General features: G+C 36.2%; 1 protein-coding gene across 1 annotated transcript in view; it reads right to left on the bottom strand.

Moving 5' to 3' along the window:
* Nucleotides 1-23,823, bottom strand: part of CPLANE1 (ciliogenesis and planar polarity effector complex subunit 1) — a gene marked incomplete at its 5' end in the record, with an annotated part of 140,404 nt that extends 116,581 nt beyond the window's left edge. Inside the window, 14 exons of the mRNA XM_080803312.1 lie at nt 934-1,098; nt 4,092-4,172; nt 4,370-4,578; nt 5,417-6,186; nt 6,360-6,515; nt 6,689-6,938; nt 9,517-9,699; nt 10,883-10,986; nt 11,595-11,751; nt 13,597-13,703; nt 17,756-17,988; nt 18,646-18,765; nt 18,880-19,015; nt 23,743-23,823. Coding sequence (XP_080659438.1) covers nt 934-1,098; nt 4,092-4,172; nt 4,370-4,578; nt 5,417-6,186; nt 6,360-6,515; nt 6,689-6,938; nt 9,517-9,699; nt 10,883-10,986; nt 11,595-11,751; nt 13,597-13,703; nt 17,756-17,988; nt 18,646-18,765; nt 18,880-19,015; nt 23,743-23,823 — 2,752 coding nt within the window. The remainder of the gene's footprint in view (nt 1-933; nt 1,099-4,091; nt 4,173-4,369; nt 4,579-5,416; nt 6,187-6,359; nt 6,516-6,688; nt 6,939-9,516; nt 9,700-10,882; nt 10,987-11,594; nt 11,752-13,596; nt 13,704-17,755; nt 17,989-18,645; nt 18,766-18,879; nt 19,016-23,742) is intronic.
* Nucleotides 23,824-25,000: the final 1,177 nt, after the last annotated feature.

The following is a 25,000-nucleotide window of genomic DNA, read 5'->3' as shown; positions in this document are numbered from 1 at the left end:
ATTATAAGTTATTTTTCTTTATACATCTCCATTTTTCAAAATTATCTAAAATAAATACTTATTACTTCCATAATAAACACAAAAATTTTAAAAGATAAAAATACAAAAAATAAGAGATCTATAAGCAGAGGCTGGAACAATAAAAACCTAAGCTGGCATGGACTCCATTTAGAAAGTTCTGATACACTGGGCATTTCAGACCCACTCATATACATATTATACATTTAATGGTCTACTACCTTATAAATATAAATATATGTGTTCATCTATATCTTTCACTCTGGTTATTGCTTAAATACACCCCTTTTAAAAAGGGCAATCCACATACTCTGCAGCCTCTTAAATGAATTTTTTTTTAATTTTTTAAAGATTTTATTTATTTATTTGACAGACAGAGATTTCAAATAGGCAGAGAGACAGGCAGAGAGAGAGGAGGAAGCAGGCTCCCTGCTGAGCAGAGAGCCCGATGTGGGGCTCGATCCCAGGACCCTGGGGTCATGACCTGAGCTGAAGGCAGAGGCTTTGGCCCACTGAGCCACCCAGGCGCCCCTTAAATGAATTTTTTAAAAAAAGAGTTGGAATACCTCAGAAAGTGATTTCCATCATTTACTAAACCACCTCAACCAATAGTTAAAATATAAATATATAAAGGAAAAATACTTGGATATCTGATATTATGTCTAAAAAATATGACTGTGAGAAAACAATTCTGGCAGTTCAGCAGGCAATTATTGCTAAGCCCTCAGGACCCAAAGATTTAAGAAAACAAACAAACAAACAAAACAAAACAAAAAACCCCACGATCCTTGCTATTGAGAAGCTGACCAGTCAAAATTCACTATAACATAGTCAGCTCAATCAACTTTCATGTTTTATCTAAACCTATGAATACAAATTAATGAGATGAAACATACTGATTGTCAAAATACATACCTGAACAATCCTCATTTTCTTTTACAGGTAGATGGGACCACTTCAAAATTTCTCTTACTAGGTGATCACACAATCCTTGAGCATCATTTAAATTATAGCTATAGAGGTAGCAGTATAAAAGAGAAAGATAATAGCGTATCTGAAGAAAACATGTTCTTCTTCCTCCTTAAACAAGAAAGAATTAAGCTTACATTAAAAACATGTTAGCAAGGTAATGTTCCTTTTTTAAGTTAATTTATTTAAGTAATCTCTACACCGCGTGAGGCTCAAACTCATGACTCGAAAATCAAGTCACATAGTCTTCCGACTGAGCCAGCCAAGTACCCCAGCGAGGTAATGTTCTCAATCTCGGTGCAAGGTAGACAGGAATGTTCAGTTTATGAAAACTGTACACTGAGGTTATGTGAATTCTTCCGTATTTGTTTTATACTCCAATAAGTTTTTTTTTTTCTTAAAACAGGTCAGCAATACTTTTTTCTCTTTCATTTTAAGTTCTGAACAATTTTATTATCTTTTATCAGGCCCTAGGACAACTAAGATTTTATCCCAAGGGTGCTGAAAATCTTCAGCAACTCAGCACTAAAGTCCATTAACAACATCTATCTGAAGTGCACATGGTATAAAACAGAAGGAAACATGCTAAAAAAAGAAAACCCCAAGAAACCATACGTGTATCAAACAGTTAGTCAAAGAGACTTCCCAAAGGAGAAACACTATCCAATAAGATCAGTGCCCCTGACCACGGCGCCCAAGTATTGAAGGGTGTTTAAAACTGATACCTTATCCATTCTTTCTGAATCAAAAAGAATTTCAGTTTTATCTGGGTTTAACAATCCACCCAGGGGCACCTGGCTAGCTCAGTCAGCAGAGCAAGAGACACTTAATCTCAGGGTTGTAGGTTCAAGCCCCAGGCTGGGTGTAGAGATTACTTAAAAATAAAAAAAATCTTACAAAAAAAATAATGCACCCAGATAATAATTTCTCACTTAGATGTGGCCATGTGAAAAAAACAACTTAGCTCTGGACCAAGAGATAACACTGTGTAGAACTTCCAGAAAAGCTGGAAGGGAGGTAACTCGGGTAGGAGGTGCACACTTTCTTGCCCTTCCTGCTCCCCTCCTCTCTGCTGTGTAGAAATGGATGTGATGGCTGGAGTTTCAGTACCCATTTTAGCTCATGTAATGGTCTTAAGATTGGAAGCAATACACTACGGATGACTGAGAAGAAAAACTAAAGGACACGTGTCCCTACTTAGATCACAGAAACACCAAATCAGCCCGACTATCAACTTCTGGTCTCCTTTTGTAAGAAAGAGAAATAAACCTCTTTCCTGTTGAAACCACTATTACTTTCAGTCTCCATTATTAGAAGCCATCCCTAGCAGATAGAGTTGGAAATGAAATGAAACATAAAGGTCCATAATGCAATTATGAAAACTTTTCCCCATCAGAACTTCTCATCTCCTTGAATGCCACACTACTTCATCCAGTGGACAATCCCCAAACGTGAGAACTGCATTAGACTTCTTTCTCCAGATCTACTCAGTCACAAGTACAACTGATCAAACCTATTGTCTTTCCACTGTAACCTCTGCTCTCCAGTACTTTTAACATTGCTTTGATTCAGGACCTCCTCAACAGACTAATTTTCCTGCTCCCATGTGAATCCCACATATCTACACCCCATTCCTACAAATGACGCTCCACATTGTACCAAATTAATCTTTCCAAAAGGCTTATATTCATTTGAAAGGTTCTTTTTCCTACATAAAGTACCTAATTGATCCCAATTTCGTCAGAATAAAATCTTAATCCCTTGGCATTGCATAGAGTATGTTCCTTATCATCATTTCCCTACATACCTCTCACCTTAGCTCTCACCAACCTACTCTCAACACTGCATACATGTATCATATAATCTAGTCCTAGCAAACAACTTGCAGTTTACCAAACTGCCCTGGTTTCTCATGCCTTTTTGCTTTTATAATTGCCATCTCCTTTGTTAAACCATTACCACTATTTTAACTGGCTAATTTATACTCAATTTTAAATGTCAATTCCTCCAGGTTTTCCCCAGACTAATTGCTTATACTCCAGCCTCAGAATGTGGGAAGTGCTCTTCTGTGCTTCCCCAGCATCTACCAAGCAACACAAGAAAAGTGCTAGTTTTTTCATCTAATCTCTCCTCCATATTATGGGCAACTTGTGGGTAAAATTATTTATTTCAGTTATTCCCCGTGCCTAATACAGTACTAAGGACATAGCAGGCCCTCAATGAATACTGGTTAAAATAGGGGAATAAATGAAATATGCAAAGCAGTCAGAAAATAAACTTAATAATTGAGCAAATCTGACCATATAGTAGTTATAGTCACAGCTAGCTCCAAGGTCACTGGCTGAGAACTTCTGTCATCCTACTTATACTCTCAATACCATAAAAGCTATCACCAGTTTCTAGAATGTACATTCTTCTAGTCTCAAAAAAAAAGTCCATGAATCCTGTACTTCTTTTTTAAAGAAATATTTTTATTAATTTATTTGACAGAAAGAGAGAGAAAGAGAGAGAGAGCACAAGCAGGGGGAGCGGCAGGTGGAGGGAGAGAGAGAAGCAGGCTCCCGACTGAGCAGAGAGCCCAATGTGGGGCTCGATCCCAGGACCCTGGGACCATGACCTGAGCCACAGGCAGATGCTAAACCAACTGAGCCACCCAGACGCCCCTATGAATCCCATACTTAACCCAACAATCAGTCTAACTCACAGGAAATTCTTAAAGTGGAATTACTTAAGGGTAGAGAGCCTTCGCTCCATGTTTCTCTAAGTCTGTAAAAAGGTGATAAATAGCCAACAAAACATTATTTTATTTAGGATCTAAATCTCATTTTTCCCTATCAATAATCATTCACAGCTCCCATCAAAAAAAGGACAGAAGGAGACTTGTCTATAGATAACATAAAAAGTTCTTGGTACTAACAATTCCAAGACTAAAAATAATTTTAAAGTATTTCTGACAGTCAAGTTACCTAGCATTGTGTATTCTATTGGAGCATTGAGAAATTGTGAGCACTCGGGAATCTGGAATTATTTTTAAGCTGTACAGCATGCCAAAATACATTCCTACCAATATTATGGCGACTATTATTTTTTTAACACTCTCCTACCTTTATCCTGAGTTTCTTGTAGAGCTTTCCTCCACAGTTGAACAGATTTTTCATATGATCCTAACAGGAAACATTCTTCACCTATGAAGTTTTTAACCAACAGTCAATCATGGTTAATGACAGTACTTTATATAAATATACTTCATTTTAAAATTTAGTAGATATAGCTCAGCCAGAAACTATTTTGAAAAACAATTAATTGCAACCAATTAATAAAATCAAAGCCCAGTTAACCATATTGCTTATTCACAGTTAGAAAATGTTTATAAACTACTGACCACTGATAGATTTAAGTTCCAAGGCTTGGTTCATGTGAGCTCCAGCAGTCTGTAAGTTAGCCTGGATATGACATAACAGAGCCTTGACAGTAGATGCTTCCTGTGTCATCTTTTCAGTTAACTGTCTGTCACCTTCAGGAAGCCTTCGACTTAATTGTGTTTGATACCATAAAGTTTTTTTGTACAACACTCTCCAGAGAAAAATCAATCTGCACACAAAATTAAGTGATCATCAAAACCAAATTTCAGACTAGGAATAAAAATGAATATAGCCTCCTACTTAGCCTTATTATCTTTGCCTGGATTCTTCACTGATATAGTAATATAAATACAAACTGATGAGATTTAAATATAACATAAAATCCACTGATCAAAAAATGCATAATACATTTTTTTAAGTCTTCAGTTATTTTTCTGTAGTGCTTACCCAAACAAAAATCATTCAATACTTGGGCATGTATCAGGGCTGCCCAAGGCTAATAAAATACATGTGTTGAATAAAATTTGGCATAAATCCTTAAATATTTTAAAATAATATAAAAATCTATTAATGCTAACTGGTAATGGATATGGGGTTTCTTTGGGGGATTATAAAAACATTCTGGAGGGGCCCCTGGGTGCCTCAGTCAGTTGGACATCCAATTCTTGGTTTCCGTTCAGGTTGTGGTCTTTGGATTGTGGGATCAAGTCCTGCACTGGGCTCCGTGAGGAGTGTGCTTGGGATTCTTTCCCCTTTCCTCTTCCTCCCCCTCTGCTCCTCCCTCCCCCCACCAAGATAAATGAATAAAATCTTTTTTTTAAAAAGCATCTGGGGGCACCTGGGTGGCTCAGTGTGTTAAGCCTCTGCCTTCAGCCTACTTTTGATCTCTCTCTGTCAAATAAATATATAAAATCTTAAAAAAAAATTCTGGATTAGTGCTAATAGTTCTACGACCTTTTTTTAATACTTCAAAATGGTGTATTTTACAGTATGGGAATTATATCTCAATTTTCCAAAAAGGAAAATATCTATAATATTGATGATATCCTAATATAAAGTAATTATACCTGCATCCTGGATGTTGAGCAAGATTTATTACTTGAGGACAAATCTTGAAAGATGAGTTCCAAGACCAGTTTTCCTGAAAATCACTATCTTGAAACATTTGAAAAATGGGTACCTCCCATTTGTCTTGATCTGCTGTTCTACTTCCATCAGTTGATGCTGAAATAACTTCAGGTTGAAGAATGTATATGCCATTTAAATTATCAGCTACCATTTTAAGTAAATGAAAACAAGCCAAAAGCTTCTCTGAAAATAACTGACCCTGTTGTTGCTGAGTCAGCAAAAGCTTTATAGTATTTGAGGTCAGCTTTACCAAATGTCCCACATCTTGTTTGTATCTCATATCCCAATAATGGAATGATAAACACTGATGAAAAAGTTGAAAGATACATAGTACCCATGCATTTTGTCTTGTGCTCTTGCTTAAAAAAAGATCTAGTTCAGGGAAAGGACATTTTATAAATTGAAGAATGTAGAAAAAATGAGTGATACAAACTACTGTGTAATTTAACATTACATTTCTTTCCACCACATTCTTTGAAATTCCTATAGCCCATGCTGCAAGGAGATTTTTCTGGACAGAATGCAGTTCTGTAATGGTTTTATCTGTCTCCTTGATATTATCTTTTGCATGCATTGTATCAAACATAGACGCAAATTCCAATCTTCCCTCCTTGACAGTACTGAACAATGAATCATTTTTCTGGTTCCAAAGTGAAAATAAGTTTTCTGGAAAGTATATGCCTTCATTAGTTTCTTCTGCTTCAAAATCCTAAAACATGGGTGAAAAAAAATTATACTTTATGCCATTTAATACCTTACATGTAAAATCACTGGCATTCTCAAATTTCTCTCCCTTTAACAAGAGAGAAAAACAAAATACATTTCTTGCTATAAAGTCAATATGAACCTGTTTGAAGTAAATAAAACACTGCTACTAAGTACCTGGAAATCTGCTGTTTTTTCAGTTAAGTTCATTGTTTCTTCTGCCTGTAAGAATCTGGGGACAGTAGAATCAGTTAAACTTTGATTTCCTTGGTGTTTTAACAGGCTACATCTCAGGGAATCCAGTGATCGCAAGTTCAGCCCTTTGCTTTTTGGCTGAAGAAGAGAAAAGATTTCCAAGAGCAAAAGTTTATTTGTAATTATATCACAAGCAGTTAAAAATTCTATAGACAACTGTATATAATCCAAGGACATTACTGTCAGTATGGTTTTAAATCTGAGAAAACTAAGAAGCCATCTTTTACCAATGATACCAAAAAGCACTATACCTTAGACAATATCATACTTTGGTATGTTTTCTCAAGCCTCTGGGTTGAATCAAGTAGAAGGGATCTCATGAGCACTGATGGAGACAGGTTATCAACAAAACGAAGAGTTGTGATCATGTATCCATCAGAAATAATGAGGTAGGGTAACCGTGAGTGTGCTTTTATAGAAAATCTCTGTCTCATAGGGTCATTATCAGAAGCTGATGAATCTACAGAATTATTTGAATCTTGAAATGTAAACTGCTGTGGTCTAGCAAACAAACACAAAATTAAAGAATTAGTTAAGAGAAAAATCTTCAAGGAAACAATCATATTATTCCAAAGAAAAGCAAAACAACAATTAAAAGCTACAGAATGATAAAAAACCCACTTAAACATACTAACATTAAACTGTATGTATCTGTAAGGAAAACATAAATGACTAAATAACATGTAGGTTTATATGCTTTTTTAATATTTCCTGAATTATGGCATTTACTCTATTTTGTTTTTAATTTAGTTTTATACAAACTATTTCAGAGAAGAATTAAGGCAGTTCATTTTTACTATTACAGAGTTAAATAGTTAACCTTCCTTCTCATATATTTAAATACACATAAGAATATAATTACGAGATATGAATATACTTGTTACTAAGGAGGAGAAAGAAGAGGGGCCCGGTGGCTCTGTTGGTTGAGCGTCTGAATCTTGGTTTCAGCTCAGGTCATGATCTCAGGTTTGTGGGATTAAGCCCTGAGTCAGGCTCCACGCTGGGCACGGGGACTGCTTAAGATTCTCTTTCCCTCTCCCTCTCCCCCACCCCTTAAAGAAAAAAGGAGGAGAAAGAAAAAAAAATGAGAAAGACATTTGGGAGAGATAGTAGTGAGTAAAATTTATCAGCTTAAGATTAAATCTGACTGAGTTTCCACATAAATGTACACATTTACTGTTATGGTGGTATACCTGCTTATGATTACTTAGTATCACTGCTTAATAACTTTTGGGGCTTTATAAAAAGAACAAATAATCAAAAATACATTATAATCTCTTTCTGATTAGGAAACTATTCAAATATAGATTTTATTAGTCAAATGGTCAACAGGAGACTGGTTAATTACAGAATATCTACACCACAAGGAATCTATAGAACATTAAAAAATTACTTCATGAAAAGATGTATAATATAAACTGTTCAATCAAAAAAGCAAAACAGTAAACAGCATATATTACAGAACTTTTGCTTTAAAAAAGAAACTAGGGGCTCCTGGGTGGCTCAGTGTGTTAAGCCTCTGCCCTCGGCTCAGGTCATGGTCTCAGGGTCCTGGGATCGAGTCCCGCATGGGGCTCTCTGCTCAGCGGGGAGCCTGTTACCCCCTTTCTCTCTGCCTGCCTCTCTGCCTACTTGTGATCTGTCAAATAAATAAATAAAATCTTAAAAAAAAACTAATATTGTTATTATTATAAGTGTCATTTTTTAAAAACTTCTTTTAATTTAAGACAACACACTAAAATGTTAATAATCATTATTTCAGAGAAATAAGATTACAAGAATGTTTCATTTTCTCCACAACTTAGTTTTATAGCATCTGATTTTTTATTAGTTAATTTTCTTACATAATAAATATGTATTACTTATATAACCATAAAAGTAATCCATTTTAAAAGGTCCTAAATTAGGGACGCCTGGGTGGCTCAGTTGGTTAAGCGGCTGCCTTCGGCTCCGGTCATGATCCCAGCATCCTGGGATCGAGTCCCACATCGGGCTCCTTGCTTGGCGAGGACCCTGCTTCTCCCTCTGCCTCTGCCTGCCACTCTGTCTGCTTGTGCTCACTCGCTCTCTCTCTAACAAATAAATAAATTTAAAAAATAAATAAATAAATAAAAATAAAAGGTCCTAAATTAATTTTAAAGAATATGAGGAAATTTAAGTCAATTGTGAAATACACCATAAAAATAAGGAAAAAAATACTTTCACTGCAGGAAATGACAAATTTTTCAATTAGGATTTTCTAATACTAAAAATTAAGCATCATTTTTTGCTAAATATAATCAAGGACACAGCCCTCCTCAATTACCTTTCTGTGAGGCAATGGCAATGGATTAATTTCAAAGGAGTTTTCCAATTTTTTGTATTGTAAATACCTGTGTATATATGTCCAGTCATATCTAATATCAACATCAATAACAACAAATATTTACTGAGCACTTACTTTATATTGGAACTGTGCTAAGCAATTTATTACTATTTATTATTTTACTTCAGTCAAGTCTTCTTCTTTTCACAGTAAAAGAAACAGAGGCTTAAAGTATAACTTACCCAAAGTCACACAACTAATAAGTAGAAGAACCAAGATTTGAATTTTCATCTGACTCCAAACCCAAACTGCTACCCCACCCCACAATTAAAAATTAAAATATGGCTAAATTCTAAAGTCTTCTATCCATTTCCTACAACTTTTTCCTTTTTTCCCTTTGGGGGAAAAAAAAGATAAATCTATTTGCCAAGTTAAGTTTGAGTTACTAATTTATTTAAGTATTCTTCTTTTAAAACAATAAAAGACATATCATACTTCTTTGAACTTTTACACGAAAGAAGATAAATGTTTTAGTGTTACTGAATATTTAAATAACTTATACTTACATAGTCACAGTGTCAAATTTTCACCAGGATTAAGCAACAAAAAGAAATAAAAGAAAACTATAAATAAGAAACAGATACTGAGATGACAGACGCAAAGAAAGAATAAGACAATGTGAAAGACAAAATTATTTTTTAAAAAATACACAGTAAAGTAATACCAAAGAAGAAAACCTTCTGTAAACAAATTATAACAATTCAAATGTCTCACCTATATGTTATTAGAGGGTGAAAAGGAATAAATTCTGCCGGCCCAAATTCTATGGAGCAACCAAATGTAATTAATGTTACCAATTCACCTTGACAGGTCAATAAAACCAGGGAGCCACGTTTTAACATACAAGCCAGAAAAAGACTATCATGAGTCCAGCTGATATCACCCACCCAGTAGGACCTAGAAAAAGCAAGACAGCATGTTTAGGAAGGACTCTCTATAATGTCTTTCGCAATTTAAAATGGCCAAGCAAGGGTGAAACACTCCAAAAATAAGGGGAAAAGAATGAACAGTAGGCAACTACCACATACATTTTGTGTATTTTACTTCCCAGAAAAAAGGTAAGAAACAAAGATGTTTGCTCATAAATACGTATTCCATACAACATATCAACTAGAAATTCACAGATACATAAGCAAATAAGATGAAAATATTCCCTAAAAGAGTTAAGCTTTCCAGTTACTCACATTTTAATTAGAACAGCTTTAATCATATTGGTCTCCACAACCGAAATCCACTGATAGATTTAAAGGTCAATACCCTGCCTATCTTCTCTGCAGCTTGCTAGAGTTCGATGAGCAGCGGACTTCCTCCTCCCAAAGCCATCCTTTCTACTCCTTAACTATCTGGTTATATTAATCTTTCATGAAAACAAAAAGTAGCTCCTCATGTAAATTATGACAAACTCTAAGTCAAGCAGATCATTGCACTGAGACTAGTAAACTTTATTTTATTATAGTTGAGACATGGCGTTATATTAATTTCAGCTGTAAGAACGAGTAATACCTTTAGAAAAGAACTTTTGAAGAGGGAAAGAAAATGCAGAGACAAGGCTAGATAGACTAAAAACTTTGGAAATTCAGAGAACAGCACAGAAAAGTGTTTAGAAAAGGAAGTTACGAATTTCAAGAGAAAATCTGGTAGTGGCTCATGTGCCACCCCAAATTAATCCATATGCAGAGCACACCAACTTTGTTTAAAAAGCTAATACCTCAGCCTCCTTGGGTATATAATGGTTTTCCCAGTCCAGGCTATTTCACTTTGGTCTCTAATTAAGCTCAATTATTTCCCTACCCAGTTGTAATCCCACTTCTCCTGAGACAACACAGGAAAAAAAAGAGAAAAGAAAATAAGTTCATTATCTTCTACCCTACTGAGACCCTTTCTTAAAGTAGGATTTTCCAAAAAAAAGTAGGATTTTCCTTAATAAAGCAATTTTTAGAAGTTATCAAGCACAAATGCTGAAAGTAAATTGCATTATCTATCTAAATATCTATTTAAATACCTTTTGAATTATCGGAGCCTTAAACTTATCAAACTATTGGAAAATAAAAACACTATATAGAAACACAAGAGTTCTTACCTGGTAAGTGTAGCTGGGACCACAGGATTCTTATTACTACATCCTCTCAGGCTACCACAGAGAGTAACAAAATTCAGTGTGTTTATAAATAATACCTGAGTTGCCTAGAGAGGAAAAAAAAAAGACAACAAAGCTATTAAATTATTTCACTTTAATCATTACTTTTAATTCTAGAGACCTAGAGGCGCCTGGGTGGCTTGGTTGGCTAAGCAACTGCTTTCAGCTCAGGTCATGATCCTGGAGGGTGAGGATCAAGTCCCCCATCGGGCTCCCTGCTGGGCAGGAAGTCTGCTTCTTCCTCTGCTTCTCCCCTCTCATGCTTTCTCTCTCTCAAATAAATAAATAAAATCTTTTAAAAAAGAATTCTAGAGACCTAGAGACTATTATCATATAAATAAACTATCTTGGAAGTTTTTCCCAGCTGGAAAACAATACTGAAAACTAAAACTCCTCACTTTTTTAGATTATATTTTAAGGCTATCAGTTACTACTTTGCCATTTTTTCTTCCTTTTTGCTACCCTTTTTGCACTTCTCAAGGCCAAGTTTTGGAATTACAGCCGCTAGTTTAAACAACTTTACCAATCCACAACGTTAAATTGGATCAGAAATCACCAATTTAAAAACCATAAAGTAGTATTAAAAAAACAAGGAACTCCAAACTGGACTAAAGTCTTTTACAGGTCACTTCCAAGACAGATTACATTTACTTACCTTTGGGTCTTTCTGATTAAGAGTTACTGCCAAGGCAACACCATCTCTTGAAAAGGCAGAAAGTAGAGCTCCTCTTGACTTCACTGCTTCACATTTAGGAACCAGATTGCACAGAAGGCAGTTTTGTTGTGCCCAATGAACACGGTACGGCAATGAACTAAGAAAGCAATGAAATAATTGAAATAGAAAATACGTTAACCTTTAAATTAATATTTAGCTCACCATGAAAAACTTAAGAGTCCAACTAAATTCCTACATGTGCACAAATATTAGGGGCCCTCTTAGCTACTGTTCAGAAGTTTCACCCACGGCACAAAGAGCAGTTGCTAGTTAAACAAATTCACTATCAGCATTTTGTTAGTAAAGGAATGTTCCATAGTCAACCCCAAACACATCTGTTTTGATGAAAGTTTTAGGTGACACATATTTCTACATTATTATAAACATTTTTACAGAAATTAAATAGATAGAGAAGAAAGGATTTTTTAAATAGTGCCAATGATTTTGCTACTGGGGTGCCTGTCTGGCTGAGTTGGTACAGCCTGCAACTCTTGAGCTCAGGGTTTTAAGTTCAAGGCCTACCTTGGGTTCCATGCTCGGTGTGAAGCTTTCATACAAAAAATTAAAAATTAAATAAAAATGAAATAAAATAGTGGCAATGTTCTATATTTGATATGAGGATGGTTATACACATATTTATCAAAATCATCTTGTTATACATTTAAGATCTATTCATTTTACTTTATATAAATTATACTTTAATAAAGTACTATTAGCATATGAAAATAAAGAAAATAAGTAAAAAACCCCACTATTTTACTAAATCCTACTTAGGCATTCTATGCTTTTAATGTACTCTGTATATTATTGGGCTTTTTAGAATAAATAAAACTTTTTATTTATTTTTATTTATTTATTTTATTTAAGTAATCTCTATCCCTGACATGGGCTCAAACTGGTGACCCCAAGATCAAGGGTGGCATGCTCTTGTGACGGAGTCAGCCAGGTACCCCTAAAAAAAACTGATTTTTATATATTTTTTAATTCATTTATTTGAGAGACAGAAAGACAAAGAGAGAGAAAGCACATGAGTGGGCGTAGGGGCAGAGGCAGAGGGAGAAGGAGACTCCCCACTGAGCAGGGATTTCCCCGGGGATGCAGGGCTCCATCCTAGGACCCTGGGATCATGACTTAAGCAGAAGTCAGATGATTAACATACTGAGCCACTCAGGCACCCCAATAAAACTATTTTTTAAGGGGCACCTGGGTGGCTCAGTGGGTTAAAGCCTCTGCCTTCAGCTCAGGTCATGATCTCAGGGTCCTGGGATCGGGCTTTCTGCTCAGCAGGGGGCCTGCTTCCTCCTCTCTCTCTGACTGCCTCTCTGCCTACTTGTGATCTCTGTCTGTCAAGGAAATTTAAAAAAAAAATTTAAAAAAACCAAAAAACTATTTTTTAATTTAAAAAGTACTTGAACATTTAAAAGGTACAGTAGTAAATTCAAGTTATGTCCCTTTAAAATTCAATTGAATTATTTTTCAAAATAGCTATCTCTATCATAGACTTCTTACTTCCAAGAAAGGAAACAAAATAAAAACAAGAAAAACCTTCTAAAGTTTGTTTTTTTTTTTTTTTAATTATTTGACAGAGAGAGACACAGGGAGAGAGGGAACACAAGCAGGGGGAGTGGGAGAGGGAGAAGCAGGCTTCTCGCTGAGCAGGGAGCCTCATGCAGGGCTCCATGTGGGGCTAGATCCCAGAACCCTGGGATCATGACCTGAGCTGAAGGCAGATGCTTAAGTTCTGGGCCACCCAGGTGCCCCTAGAGTAAACATTTAAAATGAAAACTAAAATAGCAAAGTAGTATTTATGGGAAGAACAGCTTTGTAAATCTCAGAAGTTCAAATTCACATTCCATTTAACTAATCTTATTATATTTTTATGGGAGAAAAATACTGCTGTAAAAGGGATAAAAAACAAGGAAGAAGGAAATCTTTACCTTACCTTATAGGTGTAAATACATTTTCATGCCACCGAATTGCTAGAAATGTCAACTTCAGACATTCTCCAGAATAAAAAGTAAATGAACACAAGCAGCAATCTCCAAATAACTGTAGATAAATTTAATAAACTTTAGTATATAATTCATCTGAAAATTAATCAAGATATATAGAACATATATTTCTCATCATAAATAAAATAAAATATGGAAATCTCGTTTGTATTTTTATTCTTAACATTAGGCTAGAGAATAAGTAATTTAAAAAAATGAGTAAGTAATTTATTTCTGAGCCAGAGGCATGTCCTAAGCAAACACTGCCATTTACTGTGACTATTACTGGAAAGATTCTTATATATTCTTATGTATTTTTCTCTTATCTTATAGTTATATATTATTTAAATTAGGGCACTACCCCTAGAGGTGGAGGATGATAGAGGAAAATAAAATTTCAAAATGCAATTTTTAACAATAGTGGATTGGGTAACAAAATGTTGGTCCATACATACAAGGAATGCATGTAGCTATTTATAATGTTTTTTAGTTAATGAATATGTTCTTTCTTGGAAGTTAAATGTCTTACTTAATATCACCAATTCTAGCTTTTTTTTTTTTAAGATTTTGTTTATTTATTTGACTGACAGAGATCACAAGTAGGCAGAGAGGCAGGCAGAGACAGAGAGGGGGAAGCAGGCTCCCCGCTGAGCAGAGAACCCGATGTGGGGCTCGATCCCAGGACCCTGGGATCATGACCTGAGCCAAAGGCAGAGGCTTTAATGCAATGAACCACTCAGGTACCCCCAATTCTAGCTTTTTAAATTATTAAACTAATTAGATTTTAAAACTAAGGAAAAACTAAGGAAAAGTACAGTATCAGACCTATAAGTAGAGAACAAACTGCTGGTTGCCAAAGGGGAAGGAGGAGAGGGATGGGCAAAATGGGTGAAGGGGAGTAGGAGGTACAGACTTCTAGTTACGTATAACGAGTCATGGGAATAAAAGGCAGAGCATAGGGTATATCATCAATGGTACTGTAATAGTTTTGCATAGTGACAGATGGTAATTATACTTGTGGTAATCACAGCATAACAAAGTGGTGTTGAATCACCATGATGTATACCTGTAACTAATGTAACACTGTGTCAACTATACTCAAATAAATAAATAAAAATAAATAAAATTTTAGGGGCGACTGGGTGGCTCACTCGTTAAGAGTCTGCCCTTCGGCTCAGGTCATGATCCAGGGTCCTGGGATCAAGCCCACATCAAGCTCCCTGCTCAGGGGGGAAGCCTGCTTCTCCTTCTCCCACTCTCCCTGCTTGTGCTCTCTCATTGTCTCTCTCTGCCAAATAAATAAATAAAAATCTTAAAAAAAAATAAGCAAATAAAATTTTAAACCTAGGGAAAAGTGAAACTAGGGAAGGAAAAAGGAAGCTCTAACTTAAACCATTTTTTAACTTAAATATAGTTTACAGTGTTGTATTACTTTTGAGTGTACAATATAATGATTCAACAATTCTACACATTTCTCATTGTTCATCAAGGTAAGTGTGCTCTTAATCCCTTTACCTATTTCACCTATCCCCACCCACGTCTCACCCACTCCCCTCTTGTAACCAACCGCCAGTTGTTCTCTGTATTTAAGAATCTATTTTGCTGTTTTTGTTTGCTCATTTTGATTTTTAGATTCAACATGTAAGCGAAGTCATGGTATTTGTCCTCTGACTTACTTCACTTGGCATTATACCCTCTAGGTTCATCCATGTCATCACAAATGGCAAGATCTCATTCTTTTTTATCACTGAGTAATATTTCATTTTATATATATATATACACACACACACACACACATATATATTTATAAATTCACACACACACACACACACACCACTTCTTTATCCACTCACCTATATATATTTTTTTTTTTTAAAGATTTTATTTATTTATTTGTCAGAGAGAGAGAGAGTGAGCACAGGCAGACAGAGTGGCAGAGGGAGAAGCAGGCTCTCCGCGGAGCAAGGAGCCCGATGTGGGACTCGATCCCAGGACGCTGGGATCATGACCTGAGCCGAAGGCAGCTGCCTAACCAACTGAGCCACCCAGGCGTCCCTCACCTATATTTTTTTAAGGTTTATTTATTCATTTGAAAGAGAGAGAGACAGCGAGAGAGGAAACACAAGCAGGGGGAGCGGGAGAGGGAGAAGCAGGCTTCCCACTGAGCTGGGACTCAATCCCAGGACCCAGGACCCTGGGATCATGACCTGAGCCAAAGGCAGACACCCAATGACTGTGCCACTCAGGCGCCCCATCCACTCACTGATTGATGGACACTGGGTTGCTACCATAGTTCGGCTACTATAAATAATAATGCTGCAATAAACATAGAGGTACATATGTCTCTTTGAACTAGTGTTTTCGTTTTCTTTGGGTAAATATCCAGTTGTGGAATTAGTGGATCACATCGTATTTCTATTTTTAATTTTTTGAGGAAACTCCATACTGTTTTCCACAGTGGCTGTACCAATTTATATTCCCACCAACAGTGCATGAAGGCTCTTCTCTCCACATCCTTGTCAAACACATGTTATATCTTGTCTTTTTGATACTAGTCATTGAGAGGCATCAGGTGATATATCTCAGTATAGTTTTGGTTTGCACTTCCCTGATGATTAGTGATACTGAGCAATTTTTCATGCAACTGAGGCCATCTGTATGTCTTCTGTAGAGAAATGTCTATTCAGGTCCTCTGCCCATTTCTTAACCTCTGTGGGTTTTTGGTGTTGAGTTTTGTAATTTTTTTTGTATACTTTGGATATTAACCCTTTAACAGAAATATTTGCAAATATCTTCTCCAGTTCAATAAACTCCCTTTTTGTTTTGTTGATGGCTTCCTCCTTCTCTGTGCAAAAGCTTTATATTTTTGTGTATTTCCAATAGTTGTTTCCTTTGCCAGAGGAGATACATCTAGGAAAATGTTTCTAAAGCTGATGTCAAAGAAATTACTGCTTATGCTTTCTTCTAGGAATTTTATGGTTGCAGGTCTCACTTAGGTCTTCAACCCATTTGAGATTATTTTTTTGCGGTTTAAGAAAATTGTCCAGTTTTCTCAACAGCATTTGTTGAAGAGACTGTCTTTCCCTCCCCCACTATATAATCTTGCTTCCTTAGTCATAGACTAACTGACCATGTATGCATGGGTTTATTTCTGGGTTCTCTATCCTGTTCCATTGAGCTATGTGTCTATTTTTGTGCCAGCACTGTACTGTTTTGATCACCTCCAGCTTTGTTTTTCTTTTCCAAGACTGCTTTGGCTGCTCGGGATCTTTTGTGCTTCTGTACAAATTGTGGGGTTATTTATTCTAGTTCTTTGAAAAATGTTGGTATTTTGATAGGGATTGCATTAAATCTGTAGACTGCTTTGGGTAGCATGGACATTTCAACAATACTTGTTCTCCCAATTCATGAGCATGGAATATCTTTCCATTTGTTTGTGTCATCTTCAATTTCTTTAACCAATGTTTTAAAAAGTTTTCGGAGTACAGATCTTTTGCCTCCTTGGTTAAGTTTATTCCTAGGTATTTTATTCTTTTTGGTGCAATTATAAATGAAATTGTTTTCCTAATTTCTCTTTTTGCTACATCATTTCTAGTGTAGAGAAATACAAGAGATTTCTATATAATCACCTCATATCCTATGACTTTACTGAATTCATTCGTCAGTTCTAATAGTTTTTTTGGTGGAGTTCAAACTATTTTTAAGAAACATTTTCAATAATATAACCAAGAGGGGCGCCTGGGTGGCTCAGTGGGTTAAAGCCTCTGCCTTCGGCTCAGGTCATGATCCCAGGACCCTGGGATCGAGCCCCTCATTGGGCTCTCTGCTCAGCAGGGAGCTTGCTTCCCCCTCTCTCTGCCTGCATCCTTGCCTACTTGTGATCTCTCTCTCTGTCAAATAAATAAATAAAAATCTTAAAAAATAATAATAAAACCAAGAAATGTAAAAATATTTTTTCTACAATAATTTCATAATTACTCTGACAATTAATGATGACTAAAGCTATATAACAGTGCTTTACACATTCTGCTCAGTAGCTTCACAAAGAGTGTCTGTTCTTAGAGTCAGAGATCTCAACTCCTGTAGCATCCTGTCTGATTTGGATTTTACCTCATTTTTTATAAAAACAGCATGCACTACAGCTTCTTTATCTTCATTAGAAGGCAAATGAACTGCTTCTTCAGGTATGATCTGGGACCACTGGCCTGCCAATGAAGGGCTTTTAGAAGAGAAGATATTCTTGAATTCCAAATATTCCCAAAGAAATATGCATCCAGAAGGAGTTATAAGCAGAACTCTTTTCCCATTTCCAGATACATACAAGTACAGTCTCAAGGAGCTCACTTAAAAAAAAAAAAAAAAAAAAAAAAAGTTAATTAAACTTCTGAAGTCTGAATTCTTCCCAGAAAGTACATAATTTCTCTTCTGACAATAAGAAACCTAAATGATGCTTCCATTCAGGATAAAACTAAGGCACTACTAATAAATTAAAAGTACAAATAATATTAACATTTATCATGTACCTGTTATGTGATTTTAGGAACCCGTTGTTGTTGTTGTTTTTCAGGTTGTATTTATTTATTTGACAGAAAAAGACACAGCAAGAGAGGGAAAACAAGCAGGGGGAGTAGGAGAGGGAGGAACAGGCTTCCCGCTGAGCAGGGAGCCCGATGTGGGGCTCGATCCCAGGCTCCTGGGATCATGACCTGAGCTGAAGGCAGATGCTTAATGACTGAGCCACCCAGACACCCAAGGAACCCACTGTTATCAGATATGTTAGGCCAGACTTTTCTTCAAGATAAATCTAAGTACCACAAATAAACACAACCAAAAAAATTCATATATAAGAAAACATAGATATGTATATATTCTCTATATATACAGATATATATATGCACACGTACAGAGATGTATTTTTAAAATAGTAATAGGAAAATGTTTCATCTTCTTTTCTTTCTATTTACCAAATAAACCAATTTAAGCAAATAAAAAACTCCTACCTACTGCAGCTTGAATCATTTTCTTAGGCTCTTCAGTTGTCTGTATAGTTTTCAAGCAATCTTGATCTTTGTTCCAAAGAAAAAGCTCCCCTGTAGTGAGTACCCCAGCCAGCCAGGCATCTGTTTCCAAAAAGGAAATACAACACTTATAATCTAATATTTTACTTGATATTACCCCAAATTATGAACAAACACAATTAATCTAGCCTTTTGAAAATATTAGTACTACTTAACCATTACTGGATGTTGTTAGGACAATAACATCCTTCAGTAAAGGCTGCAGACAAGGAATTTTCTTCTTTGTTCTTCCTGACAGCAAATTAATTTCATTTATGAATTTATCATCCAAAAGAAAGACAGCTTCATTTTCCTAAGAGAAGAAACATGTGAGACTTAAGAGGTGCCAGAAGTTCATTCAACCTCTAACCTAAATAATTCCAGAAAGGAAAATAAAGTAACATTCAAGAAAGGTTATACACTTGTACCATAAATAATAAAATTATTATTATATTATGAATATTATATATTATGATATTATAATAATAAAATGATTAGGTAACCTGGAGATTTTTTTCATTCTGTCTTAAAATATTTCTTAATAGAATTACTAGGTAGGATAACCTAATGTTTGCATCTAAATCTTTTTGATCTTTAAAATTATAGGAGTGTCTTCCAATTCTGCTAGCCAAAATTGAGTTATGTGTTGTTTAATTTCATCAATTTGAAAAGTAAGTTTTTAAATTATTTACCTAGATTAAAACAGATATGGCTTCTGAAATTTATAAACCCCAGGCCCTGATTATTTTTTATTATCTAGAAAAAGCATGCTGTTTTGAATGAACCTTGTTTTCATATATTTTAGAGCAGTGGTTTTCAAAGTACTACCTAACCAACACTATTAGCAACACCTAAGACCTTGTTAGAAATGCACACTCTCCACCCAGACCTACTCAATCAGGAATTCCAAGAGTGGGGCCCAACACTTGTTTTAAAAAGATCACCAGCTAAAGGGGCGGTTGAGTGGCTCAGTTAGTTAAGTATCTGACTCAATCTCAGCTCAGGTCTTGATCTCAGGGTTGTGAGTTCAAGTCCTGGGTTGGGCATCAGATGACCCTGAACGACTGGAAAATTCAAGAGACACTGTTCTAGAGGAAGTTAACAATGTAATTTCTCACAGGAATGATTCTAAACACCAAATTTTTAAATTTTCATAATTATTACATATTCTTTTTTTTTAATTTTTTATTTCTTTTCAGTGTAACAGTATTCATTGTTTTTGCACCACACCCAGTGCTCCATGCAATCCGTGCCCTCCCTAATACCCACCACCTGGCTCCTCCGACCTCCACCCCCCGCCCCTTCAAAACCCTCAGGTTGTTTTTCAGAGTCCATAGTCTCTCATGGTTCACCTCTCCTTCCAATTTCCCTCAACTCCCTTCTCCTCTCCATCTCCCCTTGTCATCCATGTTATTTGTTATGCTCCACAAATAAGTGAAACCATATGATAATTGACTCTCTCTGCTTGACTTATTTCACTCAGCATAATCTCCTCCAGTCCCGTCCATGTTGCTACAAAAGTTGGGTATTCATCCTTTCTGATGGAGGCATAATACTCCATAGTGTATATGGACCACATCTTCCTTATCCATTCGTCCGTTGAAAAGGGCATCTTGGTTCTTTCCACAGTTTGGCAACCGTGGCTATTGCTGCTATAATCTCCACCATGACCAGGTGGGATTCATCCATGGGTTACAAGGATGGTTCAACATTCGCAAATCAATCAATGTGATAGAACAAATCAATAAGAGAAGAGAGAAGAACCACATGGTCCTCTCAACTGATGCAGAAAAAGCATTTGACAAAATCCAGCATCTGTTCCTGATTAAAACGCTTCAAAGTGTAGGGATAGAGGGAACATTCCTGAACTTCATAAAATCTATCTATGAAAGACCCACAGCAAATATCATCCTCAATGGGAAAAAGCTCACAGCCTTCCCGTTGAGATCAGGAACACGACAAGGATGCCCACTCTCACCACTCTTGTTCAACATAGTATTAGAAGTCCTAGCAAGAGCAATCAGACAACAAAGAGAAATAAAAGGTATCCAAATTGGCAATGAAGTCAAACTCTCTCTCTTCGCAGATGACATGATTCTTTATATGGAAAACCCGAAAGACTCCACCCCAAACTTCTAGAACTCATATAGCAATTCAGTAACATGGCAGGATACAAAGTCAATGTACAGAAATCAGTGGCTTTCTTATACACTAACAATGAAAATACAGAAAGGGAAATTAGAGAATCGATTCCATTTACTATAGCACCAAGAACCATAAGATACCTGGGAATAAACCTAACCAAAGAGGTAAAGGATCTGTACTCGAGGAACTACAGAACACTCATGAAAGAAATTGAAGAAGACACAAAAAGATGGAAGACCATTCCATGCTCTTGGATCGGAAGAATAAACATTGTTAAAATGTCTATACTGCCTAGAGCAATCTATACTTTTAATGCCATTCTAATTAATACATATTCTAAGAGGATTTTATAGGTCTGCCAATTTTCCCTAAGGAAAATGTGAATGGTGTTCCTGGATTGCTGGTATATTCTGGCCCATCTTTATTCTAAGCTCTAAGAGGCACTTTTAATGAGTACTCATGCAAATCACAATGGGAGGAAACACTTCACTGACTGTTCCAGTAAAGAAAGGTTCAGAAAATTAAATACTCTCTTTCAGTTACACAAAAAAGCTTTTGCACCATGCAGGAGGAAACCATCAACAAAACAAAAAGGCAATCTAATGAATGGAAGAAGACATTTGCAAATGATAGATCTGGTAAGAGGTTAAAATCCAAAGTATACAAACAAATTATACAACTGTACACCAAAAAAACCCCAAATAATCCAATTAAAAAATGGGCAGAGGACCTGAATAGACATTTTTCTACAAAAGACATATAGATGGCCAACAGATGCATGAAAAGATGCTCAAAATCACTAATCATCAGGGAAGTACAAATCAAAATCACACTGAAATATATCACTTAACACCTGTCAGCATGACTAGAATCAAAAAGACAAGAAGGGGGCCACCTACATGGCTCAATCAAGCATCTTTCTCTTGGTTTCAGCTCAGGTCATGATCTCATGGTCCTGAGTTCAATCCCCACTTTGGGCTCTATGCTCAGCGGGGAGTCTGCTTGAGATTTTCTGGCTCTCCCTCTACCCCTCTCCCTGCTGGTTTTCTCTCTTTCATAAATAACCAAAATCTTTAAAGAAAAGAAAAAAAAAAGACAAAAGGGGCACCTGGCTGGCTCAATCAGTAGAATATGCAACTCTTGGTGTCCGGTTGTGAGTTTGAGCCTTATGCTGGATATAGAGATTACTAACAAATAAAATCTTAAAAAAACAAAACAAAACAGAAATAACAAGTGTTTGGCAAGGATATGAAAAAAAATGGACTCTTGTGCATAGTTGTTAGAAACAGAAATTGGTGCAGCCACTATGGAAAATAGTATGGAATTTCCTCAAAAAATTAAAAATACAAATAACGTATGATCCACTAATTCCACTACTGGTTTTTTTTTATTTTTTTAAGATTTTATTTATTTATTTGTCAGAGAGAGAGAGAGAGAGAGAGAACAAGCAGGGGAAGCACCAAGCAGAGGGAGAAACAGCTTCCTCACCAAGCAAGATGACTGATGTGGGACTCCATCCCAGGATGCTGGGATCCTGACTTGAGCTGAAGGCAGCCACTTAATGGACTAAGCCACCCAGGTGTTCCTAGATTTTTTTTTTTTTAAGATTTTATTTATTTATTTATTTGTCAGAGAGAGAGAGAGAGAGAGAGAGAGACAGAGCACAAACTGGACGTTCCCAGAGGTAAGATAAGTGGGGAGATGGGCAAAATTGTTGAAGGGGATTAAGAGGTACAGAGTTCCAGTCATAAAATAAATAAGTTACAGAGATGGAAAGTATAGCATTGGGTATGTGCTCAACAGAACTGTAACAGTGTTATATGGTGACGGATGGTGACTAATTGTGAGGAGCAACGATTAATGCACAGAACTGCAGAATACGTTACATACCTGAAACCAATATATCATTATTATGGTAATTATATTTAAATTAACATTTTTCATTAAAAAGCTCCCTTTGGGGGCACCTGGGTGGCTCAGTGGGTTAAAGCCTCTGCCTTCAGCTCAGGTCATGATCCCAAGATCCTCTGATCGAGCCCTGAATCGGGCTGTCTGCTCAGTGGGGAGCCTGCTTCCCCCACTCTCTGTCTCTGCCTGCCTCTCTGCCTACTTGTGATCTCTGTCTGTCAAATAAATAAATAAAATCTTGAAAAAAAAAAAAAAAGCTCCCTTTGAGGGGCACCTGGGTGGCTTAGTCAGTTAAGTGTCAGACTTCAGCTCAGGTCATGATCTAGGGATCCTGGGATTGGGCCCCAACTCATGCTCCATGCTCAGCAAGGAGTCTGCATCTTCCAATCTCTCTCTCTCTCTCTCCCTCCCTCCCTCCCTCCCCCTGCTCATGTTCTCTCTATCAAATAAATAAAATCTTAAAAAATAAAAATAAATATAAAAAACAGCTCCCCGGGCACCTGGGTGGCTCAGCTGGTTAAGCGACTGCCTTCGACTCAGGTCATGATCCTGGATGCCGGGATTGAGTCCCACATCAGGCTCCCTGCTTGGCAGGGAGTCTGCTTCTCCCTCTAACCCTCTCTCTTCTCATGCTCTCTCTCTCTCTCTCAAATAAAGAAATAAAATATTTAAAACAAACAAACAACAATAACAAAAAACTCCCCTTGATATATGCCATCTCAACCTTAAATGTAGTAAGACGAAAAAATTTTTTTGGAAAGTAAAATATTTCTTTTAGACAAACAATTTAACTTTCTGGAAAAGCTAACTTGCTCACCATAAAAAAAAGAAAAAGAAAAAGAAAAACCCACAAAAAAATCCTGTTCTGTGAGCACATGATTCTTCTAAATATGGTGGTTTAAGACCAGAGAACATTCTATCTTAGAGGCAAAGTATACATTTAACACATTATTACAGCTGGTACTATATGAAGAAAGAAAAACCTACCTGTCCTAACCAGGAGACTCTTGGCCAAGGCTTTTTCTGCTTGATACTTGTTGATGTCAAAACTTCTAATCTTATCTCCATGCTTGTCAAGGTAACAATGACCAATTAAGTAAACAGTCCACAAGATGCTGTAAAAAAAAATTATAATAATAATCATTATTATTAAGCCCAAAAGATTTACTGAGGATCCTAATTTAGAATGTTCACATAGTGAACTGCTTTTCCATCAGCTCAAATTAACTCTCTTTTTAAGGTAAGATACTGAGAATGCATTTAGTATCTTGTATCTCAAACAGGCAAAATGCATTTTTTTTCACAAGTTTTTTCTCAGACTACAAAGATAAAAATAAACTAGGAAAAGGTCTTGACAATAAAGTTTCTATGCAATATGCTTTTCTCAGTGTCATAGGTTGTATTTCCCAAGGTTGGCCACAACAGTATCTTCCATCCCACATGCTCTTTTTATACTGTGACTTTGACACTTCTCTCATTGAGAGCTATCTGAGATAAGAGATACTAAATGTATTCTCAATATCCTACCTTAAAAAGAAGAAACCATGACTCTATATAATTATGAATAAGTAATCAATTGAACATTTTATTTAAAATGGTATATTTACATTGTTTCAAAGTATAAAAATACCCTATAAAATACTCATTAATTGCAAAAAAGAAAAGAGTAACTTTATAATGAAGAAGCCAGGCAGCCTCTGTTTAATGCAGTGATCAAAATGAAAATTATTGGGACACCTGGGTGGCTCAGTTGGTTAAATGGCTGTCTTCAGCTCAGGTCATTATCCCAGAGTCCTGGGATCAAGTCCTGAGTTGGGCTCCTTGCTCAGCGGGGAGCCTGCTTCTCTCTCTCCCACTGCCTGCCACTCTGCCTGCTTGTGCTCTCTCTCTCTGTCAAATAAATAAATAAAATCTTTAAAAAAATGAAAATTATCAAAATGGGTCAACTGGAGAATGTGTCGCCTAATAGGAAAAATGAGAAAAATGTCTCTGTGGCATATGTGCAAAAGATACATAACCTGAACCTAATCACAAGGATGTATTAGACAAACCCAAATTGAGGGACATCCTACAATATAACTGATCTGAAATCTTCAAAAGTTTCAAGGTTATGAAAGTTGGGAAAAAGATCAAGAGACTGGTCCCAAGTGGAAAACCTGATAACTAAATGAACTGCAATAAGTAATTGTACATTTTATCTTTTCATGATAAAGGACAATACTGGCAACTGGAAAAACTTGAATAG

Source organism: Martes martes, assembly GCF_963455335.1.
Source record: "Martes martes genome assembly, chromosome: 5".
Lineage (NCBI taxonomy): Eukaryota > Metazoa > Chordata > Mammalia > Carnivora > Mustelidae > Martes > Martes martes.
Note: the sequence above shows the minus strand (reverse complement) of the source record. Positions and strands in the feature narration are given on the sequence as shown.